Source organism: Bidens hawaiensis, unplaced genomic scaffold (genome assembly GCF_021521415.1).
Source record: "Bidens hawaiensis isolate Kalapana, Puna unplaced genomic scaffold, B.hawaiensis_p1.1 tig00014524_1, whole genome shotgun sequence".
Taxonomy (NCBI): domain Eukaryota; kingdom Viridiplantae; phylum Streptophyta; class Magnoliopsida; order Asterales; family Asteraceae; genus Bidens; species Bidens hawaiensis.
In genome coordinates this window covers 68,685-84,576 of record NW_027492266.1, presented here as the reverse complement: position 1 = coordinate 84,576, position 15,892 = coordinate 68,685, and the positions used below count along the sequence as shown (strand labels likewise).

Below are 15,892 nucleotides of genomic sequence, written 5' to 3'. Positions count from 1 at the left end.
ACAGTCTGCAAGCCTAAAGATCTGCGCGTAGTCTGCGTCGCGCAGACATAAGAGGCCAGGAAGATCTTCAGACAAAAAACAAACACCACCTAAGTAAAATTTTCGTTAAGTACAAGTATAGTTTTCTGTACAGCTCGGCGGGGATATCTTTCTATCCTAGAATTTGTACCACTTCCATACACACACAACTAAAAGGTTCTTCGAGAGTCGTGCCAGTTGGAGAATTGGTTATGACCAACAGTAGCATGCCTCCTGAGGTCAGTTATGTTTGGAATCAGACACATGTGCAATCGATCTAAGTTGCTTTTATTTTTTATTGTAACGCTTTTAGATATCACATAATCTCATGTAAATGTTTGACTGACTCTTTATGACAAACAACTTGTTCATCTTATAGAGTAAAATCTGTTAGATTGGTTGTAAAGGATTAACTATTCACCTATATTGTCTATTCGGTAGTTCATTTGAAACCTTTATGATTTTCTGATGCTTAACCTATAATTATATATGTTTACATAAATATCTGGATCTTATCTCTTGATCTAGCTGTAACATCTCGAATTTTTCGTATTTGAATTCGTTTATGTACAACCCGACTTGGAATGTAATTCGGATCTTTAGAATTATTTAAATTTTGTATTTATTAGTATTTAACTTGGTTTAACTTATTTTATATTCTCATAACTTTCAAACTAGTCAAACAATGTTTAGAAACTTTTAAAATCGCTTAAAATGGCTAAAAAATGCATTTATGAAACTGCATGGACTAAAATTGACATTTTTGAAACATGTTGAAAAATCTTTCACGCCACGCCACCCTCCTATGTTGGCTATGTGACGCCTAGAGCCCCTTTATGCAGCTGGTTGGGTTTAGATCGTTTTTGGTTCGTTTCTAATGCAAAATCGGGTTATTTTCGGCCTAAATTGCATGTATAAAACTTTTTGAATAAGCTATTAAGGTTAGGAATCGACGAAGAGGTTCTGAAAGTGAATCAGATTGAGCTACAAAAAAAACACTTGACCCCGATTCATGTTAATATTCATTATCTCCGCTGTAAATACGAATATGATGTTTTACAAGTTGATTTCATCATTAAATGAATACTCTATTGCCTAATAAACAAATTTAAGCCTTTAATATTTAAAGTAACTATTCTCTAACCCTATATCTGACTGAAAACTCAGCCACCATCCCTAAATTTCATCACCTTGGTCTCCACCATTGATTTCTCTAAACAGTTGACTTTTCAAAGTTCAATCATTAATCGTTTGACTCGTGTTCTAGCTCTATTTATTGTGAATCTGGATAAGTTATCTAAACAAAAAACCTTTTGTTTCATCATAATACATAAAAACCCTCTATCAATTTCATGAATCAAAGGGCTTTTGATGGTCAATTGTAAACCGACCCGTTTAGGGTTTTTAATGATTAAAAACCGGTATTTTCTCAATTAAACCCTTTTCAGGTCAAAATTAGTTTTTGCTACATAAGAGTTTTGTGTTTGTTATTAAATTTCACATCTAAGGATTTCGGACCCGACTTTTCAATTCTGATTCGACTCATCTCGTCTAAAATACCCGTTTAACTTGTTTTAATCATATCTTTTGAACCGTAAGGCCGTTTGACGCGATTCCAGCAGCTAAATGTTCTATCTTATTAATATTATTTACTGTAAATTTTGTACGATTTTTGGTTGAGTTCGGATCAGCAACTATTTTATTATTATTTTATTATCTCTTGATCGCTTTAATTGCTAAGGTGAGTTAATCACTACCCCTTTTTCCATATTTTGCTTTGGGGAAGTATGCATTTACATCAAATCTCAATTAAAATCACAAATCATGTATTGCTTATTGTGTTGTATGCAAATCGATTGTTATGTGCAATGTGTATTAATTGTTTATTTTATCGCATTCGGAGAGGTCCATCATAGTTTATCTCATTAAGTTTGATCATGCGCCGTCTTAGTAGCCAAAGCTCGATTCGCTAGGAAATGGTCAAACGAAACCTACTTCTTACATCAATTGTATTACTCACATTATCGCATATGGTTTGTTTGCTTTATTATTAGTACATATCAAATTGATGGTTATCTCACTCAACATATTATTGACAAACTATATTATTTTTACGCATATTGCAGGTGCTATATTGGATGATTGGTAGTTGATGGAGACATTTAGTTATCGGACTTTAGGTTATTAAATAAAAGAGATAACTGTATTGTTTTGTTTTGCTTATATTCTTTATTGTAATTTCTTTGGATGATGCGTGTATTTGATTTGAATTTTAATGAAGTAATGTTAAATATTGTCATCAATTATTGTATGATGGTGTCTTGTAACCTATAATTATATATGTTTACATAAATGTCTATGATGCGAGATCAGCCCATTAAATCGTCCCGACCCAAATATTTATTTGTTATTTATAAATATGATTGTTAGGTCTTTTGTTTAATGAGTTTTTGATTAAGTTTTATATAAAAGAACATTGTTCTTAGAATCTTTTGTTCAATTTATCGTCTTTGATTAATCATAAGTCTCATGAGCCATTGAACGCTTTCGAAACTGCATCATTTGGTATCAGAGCTTTTTGTTCTCAAATGGCTTGGCGTGATGATGAATACTTTCTTGCTCGTAGATTCGCCTCTAGAGCAACGACATAAGTATGTTTGATTCGCGTGCCCCGGTAGAAATTGGAATTCTACTAGCAGAGTCGCCGCGAGAGGCAGCACTAGAATCCATCCCAACCTGAGGGATCTTGAAGAGATCAAACGATTCCAACAATGAGTTCGCGATCTTGAAGAGATCAAACGAATCCGACAACGAGTCCGGGATCTTGAAGAGATCGAAAAGCTCCGAAAACGAGTCCGCGATCTTGAGTTACTACGGGAGTGCAAGACGGAAAACGATTCGAGCACAATCGTCGGGGACAAAGGTGGCGACGGAGAGGAGCATCCGCTTTACTATCACCCACCTCGGTTCGACGAACCGATCTATCATGAGTGTGTGTCGGAAGACGGTCCAAAGTTTGATGAAGGCGGGCTGAGGTTCGATGAAGACGGGCCAAGGTTCGATGAAGATGGATTTGATTTCCATGAAGACGAGTGTTTATTTGTGGAACAATCTCTTAGCGGGATTCTTGGTGATACGGTGGTCTGTGGTGGTATAATGGTGGTTAAAGGCGGTGATGGGATAGTTACTGTAACATTTCGGGTTTTCCGTGTTCATATTTGTATTTGTTTATCGGGTTACAAACATTATTTGGATCTTTTTATTAATAAAGTAATGCAATTATTAGTGAAATAATTATTTTTATCTTATTTTATAATTCCTTAACTTTTATTTGAGCCAAATTGCCCTTAGAAACTCTTGAAATCACTTAAAACGGCTTATAAATGTGTTTTTGGAACTACAGGGACTAAAACTGTCAAAAGTTGAAAGTTTGGTGAAGCTACACCTTCACGCGGTGCGAAGATGTCAGCCTTGCATCTTAGCGCGGCACGAAGATGTCACCAGATCAGCCATTTTCGTTCTAAATCTTCGTTTAATGCTAAATCTTTCCTAAATCAACCCTAAATCACTAAAATTGAGCCACAAGTTATTGTATTTAGTGTGTAATAATATCTAGGTTCATATTCAGTAATTTGGTTAATATATCGATGATTATATGACCCGATTTCATTCTTAATTGTGTGGTTCGGTTAGCAAAATCGACCCGTTTCTTGTTCAACAAGTTGATTTAACCTCTATTTAAACCCATCATAGCTCCAAACCCTAATGGTTACTGCAACTAAGCTTTCTCAGCCGTCACCTATCATCAACCGACGTTTGCTTGCTCGTTAATCGTTATTGCTCGTTTAAGTGAAGATTCGTTAGCTGCAGTTTGACTTTATCGGTTCTATCATCTTTGACCTTGATTTCCCATTAATCTAAGCATAATCCGGGTAAGTTGTTAACTGATCAAACGTTCATTAATACCCACTTGTCGATAACCCTCAATCAATTTCTGAGATTGAAGAGTATTGACGGGTCAATTACAGTCAAACCCGTTTAATGGCAAAATAGTCAATAACTTGACTTAACGTTTTCTCATACTTCTGCTCGGATTCAACGTTCGGTCCAGAAGACTTTTATTCTTTTAAAAAAAATTGAAGGCTACTAACCAAAACCCGACTTCCGACTCGCTTTTCGGATTCTAGTCAGTACCAGCTCGCTTAAATCTTAAATATAACATAACTTGAGTTCTAAAAGTCTGTTTGGATTGATTCTAGCGGACACAAGTTCATTTTTACTTGTATTATCATATCTCAAAGATTCGGATTCTGATTATTTATATCGTATGACGTGTAGTGGACGACTCGCTTATTCGTTAGCTCGTTTAATCGCTTGTCATTAATCTAATGTGAGTTTTATCATTCCCCTATTTTACTAAATTTTCACAACGTTTTGGGGACATATGCGTATATCATATCATATTATATATATATATACATATATATATATCAAACAAATAGCAAACGTGTAATTGTGTGTGATTAATCAAATATACTTGTTATGTGCTTACTTGCTTGCTTGCTTATGTGACGCATTCGTGTTCAGAAAGGTCCCGCATATCCCCATGTATTGGGTTCTCATTATTATTTACTCGCGCCCGATTCGCTTGGCAATGGTCTTATTATTATTATTATTTTCTCATGGTTGATTTATCGACGCCCAATTCGCTTGGCAATGGTTAATCGACAACTTATTTTCTCATGGTTTGATTTCATTACCGCATTTATTACGTTTTGCTTATTTCTCTTATTTATTATATTAAACATTATTTTATTGCAAAACTGGTGGTAAACTCACTCAACATATGTTGTTGACAAACTCTGTTTTCTACACAAATGCAGGTTGCTATCTAATTGAAGTTGAAGTATGGACACTTAGAAATACCTTAGGGTTTTAATGAAGACAAACATAAGTTTAAATTTGTTATATTTAATTATTTGAATTGTTTCGTTGTATTTGAATATTGTGTTTGCATTTGAAATAAAATAATTAAATAGATGTTGTCACTTTTATATTATGATAGTATCTTCGAGCTGTGAACAATCGGATCACGCCCCAATATTTTCGCCTTAGGTTGGGGTGTGACAGCTACGAGTGGTGTGGAGTCGGCTTTGAAAAGTTCAATAAGTTTGCCGTATATTGTGGAAGACCTTATTAACTCGCAACAAATGGGATATACTAGGAATGCAAATTTTCAAATTGTCGAGGAGATAGAGGTTGCTAAAATTATGGGTACAATGGCCGATAATTATGTTAACAATTTAAATATTTCATATACACATGATACAAATAAGGAAATTATTAATGAAAATATGGGTGACATTATGTTGTCCATTCATAGCTCCCATAGAATGGATACTCAATTTGAAGCCCACGTGGAAAAGCCAGCTTTTTAACAAAGTCCGCATTTTAATTCAAGAGGGGGCCTACCAATATTTATAATATGGAGTCCCTAAATAAACAACCGAAAGAATGCAACGAGGTCTATAATTTACAATTGTGTGGGCATCTAGTTGGAACCGAACTATCTAAATGGGCTTCTTCAATGGTGAACATTAAACATTTCAGCGCTCCCTTTGATCCAGGTGATACAAGTTAAGAGTCGAGCGAAACAACACATGAAGTTGAATCGTTTGGGTGGATCATGATAATAGCAAATATGAATCGGGTTGATGTTCCTTTCGATCTAGGTGGCTTTTGGTCTGAACACAAAACTCGAGGGCGAGTTTTTTTTAAGAGGGGGAATGTGATGCGGGATCAGTCCATTAAGTCGGCCCCGCCCAAATATTTGTTTGTTGTTTATAAATAGAGTGAATAGCCATTTTCGTCCCTGTGGTTTGCGATTTTCGCCACTTCAGTCCAAAGTTTGATTTTTTGTCAATTTAGTCCTAGTAGTTTTCATTTTTAGCCTGTTATATCCTCCCGTCTAACGGCATCCAAGTATGCCGTTAGTTTAAGGGTATTATTGTCTTTTTCTTTTTAGTTTTAGATTATGTTTAATTTAAATCAGTTTTCTTTTCCTTATAAGACCAAAAGCAGAACGATGCCCTAGCTTATCAACCTAATTGTTCCATCAAAACTCTAGATCATCAATCATGGTTTTCTGCTCATGTGGTTGGCCTACTGTGATTCGTACCTCATATACGGAGAGTAACCCAGGAAGACGGTTCTTTTGTTGCAGCAAACAGGTAACTTATACAATTGTATTGAACAAACATTTGAAATTAGGTTTTTTTCCCCTAATTTTTGCCCTAATTTTTGTTAATTGCAGCCAAGGAGTTGTGGCTTTGTTGTTTGGATGGATCCTCCAATATGTCAAACATGTACTAAATTGGAATTGAAGACCAAAAGAATGAAGTTTGCATTGACTTTTGTTTTGGTTGTTTTTTTCCTTTATGTATGTTTCCACTGAATGTTGAAGTTGTCTTGCTAAGATCTCTTTGTTGTATGGTCATCGTACCACTGTATTGTCTTTTGTAGTACTAATTTTATGATATGAAAATGTATGGTCTTTGTTTGAACATATGGTTAGATTAAACAACTCAATGTTTGATTAAGTGTTTTGTAAAATGTTTGACAAGCTAATTGGTTGGTTTTGTGTAAAATGTTTGACAGGTCAATGGTACCACTGTAGTTGACTTTTGTAAAAGTCAACTATGCAGATTGTATGTTTTTGTCTGCAAAGTACCAAAATTGGTTGCTTTTGTATGTTAAGGTCAAATGACTTTTTGCAATCTATGAACATAGGTCCACCTGCTTGTTCAGATCAAACAAACAGGAAAAAAACAGACAAACAAATAAAAACCAATACAAATTACCAAAATGCCCTTTAACTACAATCAACTATGCAATTCAAACAATATACCATTAGCCATTCCAGTTGACATTTGTAAGGTCAACTAACCAATACAAAAGATTACAGGTTTTAACATAAAGTAAAAAGTACCAAAAACATCCTAATACCAAAAGATTACAAGTTTTAACATAATTAAACATAGTACCAAAATATTACAATACCAAAAGCAGTTTAACATCCTAATATTACAATACCAAAAGCAGTTTAAACCCCTGAACAGCCTGCTGCATCAGTTGCATCAACTTGTGTTCCTAAACCTCCTGCTTCTCTTATATCTCCTGTTTTCCTCTTCTTGCAAGATCTCTTGTTGTGTCCTGGTTGCTTGCAAATATCACATGTAACTGTACGACCCTTCCTTGGCAATTTCTTGGCTTTACCAACCTTTTGACTCAGTAATTCAATTTCCACAGCAGATTTCTTTCTATTCTTTTTTGGTCTACCAATCTGCACATGGTGCTTAGGAGCAGTCAATTTAGTGGGCCAAGGGGATGGTGCCCATTCTTCTTGGCCATTGATTGGATCTATGGTGTGTGCATAAACATTCTTCCATGTCTCCAACCAATACACTTTGTCAACCCATTTCTCTGGCACACCATCATCCAATCCATGTTCACCCATATCAAAAATACATGCCACTGCATGCTTGCATGGAATCCCAGTCAAGTCCCACATTCTACATGTGCAAGACCTTTGGTCAACTGTCACAACATATTGCTCTTGATTTGGACCACTAACTTGATACTTTGTAGCCCCATTCCAAATGACATTACACTTAGTGGCATCCTTCTTGATTTTTTTAAATGAAACTGTAACATTTGGTGTTAATGGACCTTTACATTTTGCTATCTTCATATGCACTTTCACAATTCTTTTCATTAGGTATTCCCTAATGAACTCTAGGCAACTAATGATAGGGAGGTCCCTTCCAGGTGTCAACTGCCTATTGAACACCTCACACATGTTGTTTAATTGCAAATCACTTAGTGCCCTACCTATAGTATAAGCATAAGTAATTCAACTGACAAGGATGTAATTAACAATAATGTAATGAACAAGAATGTAATTAATAACATAAAAATACCAGTAAAATGTGATAGTGACCAATGCCTTGGTGGAATTTCCTTCAACCAATCATATAACTCCTTATTTTCTGTTAACACCTGTTTCATTGCTTTATTAAATGTCTGAGGAGTTGTTGCATATACACACTTCCAGTACAGATTCTTTGCAGCTTGACCCTTCCACTTTTGTTTCATATTTTCTTCAATATGTCTTGCACAATATCTATGTTCAGCATTTGGGAAAACTTTTTGTATTACAGGTATTAAGCCCTAATTTTAAAACAAAAATATTTGTAAGTAATATGATATAAAACATAATCAAGTGTTAAATAATTACCTTCTGCCTGCCACTCATAAAAGTGAAATTAGAGTTAGATGTCAAATCCAGATCATCAGCTAAAATCTCCAAAAACCATGTCCATGAATTGGTATTTTCTGATTCAACTATTGCATATGCAACAGGATAAATACCATTGTTGCTATCAACTCCAACAGCAGTTAAGATTTGGCCTGGGTATATCCCCTTCATGAAACAACCATCTAGCCCCAATAATTCTCTCCCACATAATTTAAAGCCTTCCCTCAATGGAGCTAAACATACATAAATCCTCTTAAACTGTCTAGTTGGGCTGCTAGGATTACATTCACTTTCAACATCAATCTTGATAGTTGTACCTAGCATAAGTAAACAGTTTTAAGATACATAAGTAAATATTTTAGCAAAACTACACTAAAATACATAAGTAAACAGTTTAAGATACTTAAAAATACATACCTGGATTGCATCTAACCACCTCTTGACAATATTCTCTAAGAATAGCATACTGACCACTAAAATCATGCACAACATTCTTTTTAGCAACTCTTTTAGCCTTGTAAATCTGGTTAGGGGTGACTTGAACTTGCAACCTCCTTTGAATATTTTTTTGCAATTTCCTCATACTTTCATTTGGGTCCTCTTCAAGATCTTCCTCCAGTTCCTTTGCCAACCACCCAACCGTGCATAAGCTTACAGTTCTAGTTTGTAAACATTGATGCTCAGTATCTAATGTTGTCACACACCATATTCTTTCAGCCCCATCAAAAGACACATGTAGGACCCATGGGCAAGTGGGAGGAGGAATCTTATTCTTTTTAGGTTTGGATTTATGGCTGGAACTACCCTCTTGGGCCCCACAATTTTTTTTACATTTTCTTTTCCTTCTTGGCATGAGATTCTCTTCCACCTCATTTGTCTGGTTATCATTATTTTCACAACTACCCATATTTAAATTTCTCCCCAAACACACTACACGATACCTAATCTTGTCATTCTTCACAACATGAAGTTGTCTCCTTGAATGAATTGCATGAGTCTTCACCATTTGCTTTATCTCATCTTTACCACCAAAAGTTTGACCCAAGTAAAAATGACAATATTCTTCATCAGTTTCTTTTGAGTGTGATTTTCTCTTTTTTTTCTTGTTCATCCTAATAGCTCTTTGCAACATAGTATCATTATCAGGATCACTAAGACTATCAATATCATGTAGATCTAAATCATCTAACTCATCTCCTTTATCTTCAACATCTTCACCTTCATCAGATATATCATCCACGGCTGCTCTAAATAATTCTATATCCTGATTTGGGTCATCCATACTGTTTTCATTAAATATGAAGTCTGAATCATAATCAGAACCTTCTGCCTCACTATCACTATCAAACCCCTCTACATCTTCATCAGATTCAGGCACCCTAACATTATGTAAATCTATGTCATCTAATTCAACTACATCATCATCTGTAGGTTCATCAGATTCTAATTCATCATCTATTTCCACATTAAAACAACTTAACATTGAAGCCTCTTTTACCTTTGATATAATGTGTGAATGTTCCACATACACCTCAATTACCTTATGCACACTAATATATCCTATGAGGCTAAGAGCATCAACATCATTGGACAAGGGTCTTAAACCTGAATCTAAGTCCCCTCCGGGAATTCTAAAATAGAATTTCTGGTCAGTAAGAACTTCCTCTTCGCTGTAGCCTAATTGTTGTACCATATCATTCACAATAATCACTGAAAACAGATCAGCATTCACTCTATCAACAAAAGTAACCAAACCCCCCTTGTATGTAGTTTCTGGAGATTTCTCGAACTCTCCCCCATGGTGGAATTTAATAGTAAAATGGTCTGGAAAATTCCCTGAAACCGATTAATAGATAATAGTTAGGGGTTAGGGTTTGGAATTCAAGGGTTTCTTTGATTAATAGATAATAGTTAGGGTTAGGGTTAAGGGGTTAATACATACCGTATTCAACGTCTGGATCGAAATCATCACCAGAAGCTCTGGTATCCCACATTTCCATGTTGTTCTTCACTTAATCGCTGGTTCTTCTTCCCTAGTTCTTCACTGTGAATATCGTATCTAAGTTTTGTGTATTCAGTTAATATAATAATTAATTGTAATATCTAAAAAGACGATTCAGTCCCTGAGGTAATATCTAAAAAGACACTTCTAGCCCTCAGGTGATAAAGAACTAACGGCATACTTGGATGCCGTTAGACGGGAGGATATAACAGGCTAAAAATGAAAACTACTAGGACTAAATTGACAAAAAATCAAACTTTGGACTGAAGTGGCGAAAGTCGCAAACCACAGGGACGAAAATGGCTATTCACTCTTATAAATATGATTGTTAGGTCTTTTGTTTAATGAGTTTTTGATTATGTTTTATATAAAAGAACACTGTTCTTAGATTCTTTGGTTCGATTTATCGTCTTTGATTAATCATGAGTCTCATGAGCCATTGATTGCTTCCGAAACTGCATCAGTCTGGATTGTATCTCCTTATCCAGTTGCAAACCATACTGGCCTGGTTTTATCATTTCAAACCTCATTTATAAAGATTTGTTCTGTTTATAGATTCAATACTTATTTTCCAATAAGATAAAAAATTTAATTTGAGACTGATCATATCATGATGAGACGCCCGTATCATCTTAGTTTGATCCGTTTAACTGGAAAAGGTTCATTCGGGGTGTCACAAGTTTGAGACGGTCCATTTGAATGAGACGAACCGTATCGCTATGAGACGGTCGTATCATTGTTTGACTTTGACGTAAGTTTGGATGAGACGGACCGTATAATGATTAAACGGCTGTCTAATATCTATGTTTGGCCCGTTAAGGATAAAAATGAGTTTGACAAATTTTCAATGTGTGTTTAAGTGTTCTATGACTTTATGCATGTATGAAAACATTTATAAAACTTATGTAAATCATTTTGATTGAGGTTCAATCGATAAATTCTTATGAATGGTTTGGAAAAGCTCCTAACGCCTTTGGAACTTGATCAAATGTCTTCTACTGTCTTAGAACACCTTGAACTTACTTAGAACTTCAAGAACACTTGTTTAAAGTTTATTTTGGTGTATACGATGTAATATGATGTTTGGTGATGGATATGAACGAGTTATGGCCTCTATTTATAGCTTAACATGCAAGGAATGAGTCACATATGTGTTTTGCCACGTTGTGGTCGTGGATTAACACATATTTGCTAACTCAGCTGATGAGATGGACTGTATCAAGATGAGAAAGTCCATCACAAATCTAAGATTGGATTAGACGGCCCAGTTTCAAAATAGTAAGCGGATGAGACGGTCCGTCACAAAAGAAAACTTAATATCCAGGTCATGTTTGATATGAACCGTATCATAATGAGACGGTTTGTCTCATCTAAAATTTGCTTAAATACAGGTTACACCCATGACTTTAAGTTTGGAAGAATGACTAGATGTTTCCCTCAACTTCTAAAGGCAGCAAAAATGGCACAAATGTTTTAGGGATGCTACATTATTGTTGGTTCATATCGACTAAAATTGTGTTATCTTGTAAAGGCATAAACCATGAGGATTTTAATTGCGTTTTATATGGAACCTATTCGGAGACATGGCTGCATTTAATGGTGAATTTTATTTGTGTGAGATTGGTGATGCATTCATGAGTCAAATTACCAAACTCGGTTACCTTTAACTTAGTTTGGGGAATTCTCAAATACCCGTTGAAACAAAATCTAAACAAGGAAAAGTGTGAGGCAATCCAAGCAATCACGGTAGTAACATGTTGGATGATTTTGAGACTATAACAAGCAATTCTCGAATACAAATTCGGTTGATGATGTAAAAGCCACATGTTTCCTATGTGTGAAACATAGGAGCAAAAGATTGACTTTTGACTAGGAGAGAATGTGCAAGCTCATTTTTACTAATATTCCGTTGTAAGTTTTTCTTGTTCCGTTTGTGTTCATTATGTACTTCTTTATTTTATATGTTTTCGAGCTTCTTGCGTCTTTCAAGAAATCCCCTCAATATAGTTTAATAGGTTAGGTTCAAATACATAGTATTCTCAAACTAGGAAGTCTTAGGAAAGGTGTCAAACGAAATCCAATTGAACTCAATCTAGCGATATTCGAACCGTCTCGTCGAACTCTACGATATTAGATTTTTGGTTTTCACTTTTCAATTTCTAGCTTGTAAATTTTAGATTTTTTTGGCCAGATCATTGTGTCTTTTCATTTATCATTGTGTGTGTATGTGTTTTTAATTATTGTCATTGTGTTATATTTTGCTTAAAATTGTGCTACATTTTACGATCCATTGTGCCATTGCATCCTTTCTAGATTTAGGAGATTGTGTCTGTGTATGGTAACTTAACCCTAATATATTCCATCTTTCAAAACCAAAGTTTTATTTTTTCGGTTTTAAAACTATTAAAAATTTTGTTTACATATGCATTTACATCGTAACTATTACTATTAATAATTTTATTCTTGTATCCATTGTGTCGTTGATCCATAGCTCAAAATATTGATGTCATACACCCAAAGACTTCAAGTTAAAAAGGGAGGTCTTGAGCAGGCCCGACCTTGAAGGCGTGCGAGCCGCATCTTAGGCCGGGGCATTTTCTTCGGGGGCCAATTTATATATATATATATATATATATAATAATTAATATGCATTATATATATATATTGTTATATACATTTAAAAAATAATTAATATGCATTATAATTGGATTTTGATCACTCATAAAATTATCAGGTCTAAACAAATTTTTATTCTAACTCCATTGGTTAAGTTAGGTTATTAGGCCCAAAACCATATGGTAAAATCAATAATAATAATAATAATAATAATAAATGTCACACCCCGACTTAGGGCCTAGGTGTGACACCCGTAGTCGGTACCTAGTGTAAATACATCAGAGTTGCGGGTTATTTAGCGGAAGTCTTTTATTATAATAAAATATTGATTTATTTTAAAAATCTCTTTGATCATAAATATCCAAGTATTTGGTTTACAAACTATGTTTATTCTTGTTTACAATATTTTACTTATTTAAAACTGAATCATCTCCATCTGCGAGCATCTAATTTCAAGAGTGACTCTAATTCCTTGCTATCTGTGCTATACTTGCTTTCCTGTAATGTGGAGAAAAAATACGTCAGCGATATGCTGGTGAATTGTTGACTCTGAAAACACCTATAAACATTTGACTGACAAGATAGTTTTGGAACAAACTCAGCAGAAACGTATCTTATTTCTAGGAACTTGTGTCACTGTCATATACACACAATTATGGTTCTTCGGGAACTAATGCCCATTGGAGAACTTTTGTTATGACTATTTAGCCTGCGGCCACGTAGCCTTGATTGAAAGACTAGACAGTTATGTTTGGATCCAGACACATGTGTACTCGTCTGAGTTGATTTTATTATCTACCTTGTGACTTAGGGATCACGTAATCCCTTAAAATTTAGAGATCATGCAAACATTTGACTAACTGTTAAAGATACACAGCCAGTCTATCTTAATGACTGATTAAACAAGGTTTAACATATTCACCTGTGATTGTCTTTTCTGAATGATATGGTGATCTCATTTGAAAACCTTTGTGAATGAATGATGATTGATCTATAATAAAATATGTTTGTATAAATACCTGGATCGTCTCTTGATCCAGCTACAGACCTTTAGTCTGGTTTTGATAGCTTTAAACCTTGACTGATCATTTGTTTGAATAAAATATTTAGACTCGTAATCTTTTCATTTATTTACAAATTATATGTTGAGTTTCTTCTTCATGAAAAACATCTACTGTTAAGTTTCTTCTTTAAGAAGAAACATTAAATGACTATAACCCTGGTATGTAAAATCTTACGTTTCTTAGTCATGAAGAAAACTATATCTCTTACATATAATGTTTCTTAATTGTGGAGAAACTATTTCTGACAATATCCTCTTGTATGTAAAAACTTATGTTTCTTAATTATGAAGAAAAAATATTTTAACTATAACCTTTGCATGTATAAAGCTTTTGTAAATATAATTATGATCAAGGTTTGGGCTATACCCCTGACTATGGTCTAAGCCATATAATATAATAATAAAATAATATTTAGGCAGAACCCCTACCTTACACGGGTATTTAGAGTTAGTTGCCTATGATTGATCGGGCAGCACTTCTACTCTATTTCGTGTTCTAGAGCTTCGGAGCTTGGTATGTTTCATGAGACCGGCACGCAAATCAGGACTAAGTGTGTGATTCGGTGTGAGATGGGAATGTCATGCCCCTCCCCTTTTATAGCTGATTTTGGGAACCATCGCATGGCGCGATGGTCCCTTCTATTGGGGCATCGCGTAGTGCGATGTCAGGGAATGACGCGTGGCATGCTAACTCAGCCCTAGCGTCTGCCATGTGTCCCCCAATCGTGACACGTGTTTGGTGATTCCTACAACTCCATCGCGTAGCGCGATGGTCTTGTTCCTGGGCTCATCGCGTAGCGCGATGGGTTCCTGAGATCACATTTTCACAAGTGCAAAGTGCGCTATCAAAACGCCACATTACGCCCATCGCCCGAGTCCGAGTCCGAGTCCGTGCGCGTGTGAGTCGGGTGCTTCGCACCCTCAGCTAGGATTATGGAGAGTGGTTAGCCACACAAGAACATTACTATGGAAACTCTCTTTTTTATAAAGAGCGTCCATTTCTATTCTTGTTTTCATGTGGGATGAAAGTTCCCTTTCTTATTTATACCCATGTGGAATGCTTACACTTTCTTCTATCTTTCCATGTGGGATGGATTTTCTCATTTCCTTAAGATGAGATACTTATTTTTCTTATTCATTTTTCCCATGACTTATCTTAAGAATATTTTTAATCCTTCAACTTTCAAATTTGACATTTTTAGTTCAAAATAATTATGGAATTTTTTAGGATGCTACAATAAATAATAATAATCAGTTAAAAAAGAAAAGAAAACACCAATCAAAATAAGGCCTCTGGCGACGTTTTGTCGTTCTCGTTCCCCCTTCCTAGTTCCAACCCTCATTCTTTAGGTCCCTGACACCAGTCACCACCATCTCCAGCAGCCCACCATTGTCGGCACCACCGAACATAATACCGGTCATTGCAATACCAACCCAGTGACTTACCCGGGTATGATTTTAAGTTTTAGCTATTTGAGTATTTTATTTTATGATTGTTCCATTATTCGGTCGAACGATTGGATATTTGGATAATATAAACTTCGAAAAGGCGATCTAACAATTTGTTGTCAAGAATGCTAGAATCATTAATTAGCGGTTAGCGATTATTGTATTTGATTATATATATATATATATATATATTATTGCTATAACGTTAATGTCGTTTAAAAAATTAACTTATATATTTCGTTACTCGTTAGAGTCTGTGACCCTTTTCATTTCAACTCGACCGAGGTATCAAAATTCTCGAAGACGGCCCTTATCTTGAGTTAAAGTCCTACGTGTGACAAAAATTAGGGGATTAGGTAGAGCCATGAGATTTTCTCACGTATGATGAGTTTTCTTATGAGAGTGGTCTACATTGCTAGGGAAATGA

The 15,892-nt window shown here is 35.1% G+C and overlaps 1 protein-coding gene across 1 annotated transcript; it reads right to left on the bottom strand.

Moving 5' to 3' along the window:
* Positions 1–7,120: 7,120 nt before the first annotated feature.
* Positions 7,121–10,335, bottom strand: LOC143546966 (uncharacterized). The gene is made up of 5 exons (XM_077038503.1): positions 10,278–10,335; positions 8,753–10,171; positions 8,315–8,652; positions 7,998–8,247; positions 7,121–7,908 (listed from the first exon to the last, which is right to left on the bottom strand). The coding sequence occupies exons 1-5, from the start codon at positions 10,333–10,335 to the stop codon at positions 7,121–7,123; spliced, it is 2,853 nt and encodes a 950-aa protein (XP_076894618.1).
* Positions 10,336–15,892: the final 5,557 nt, after the last annotated feature.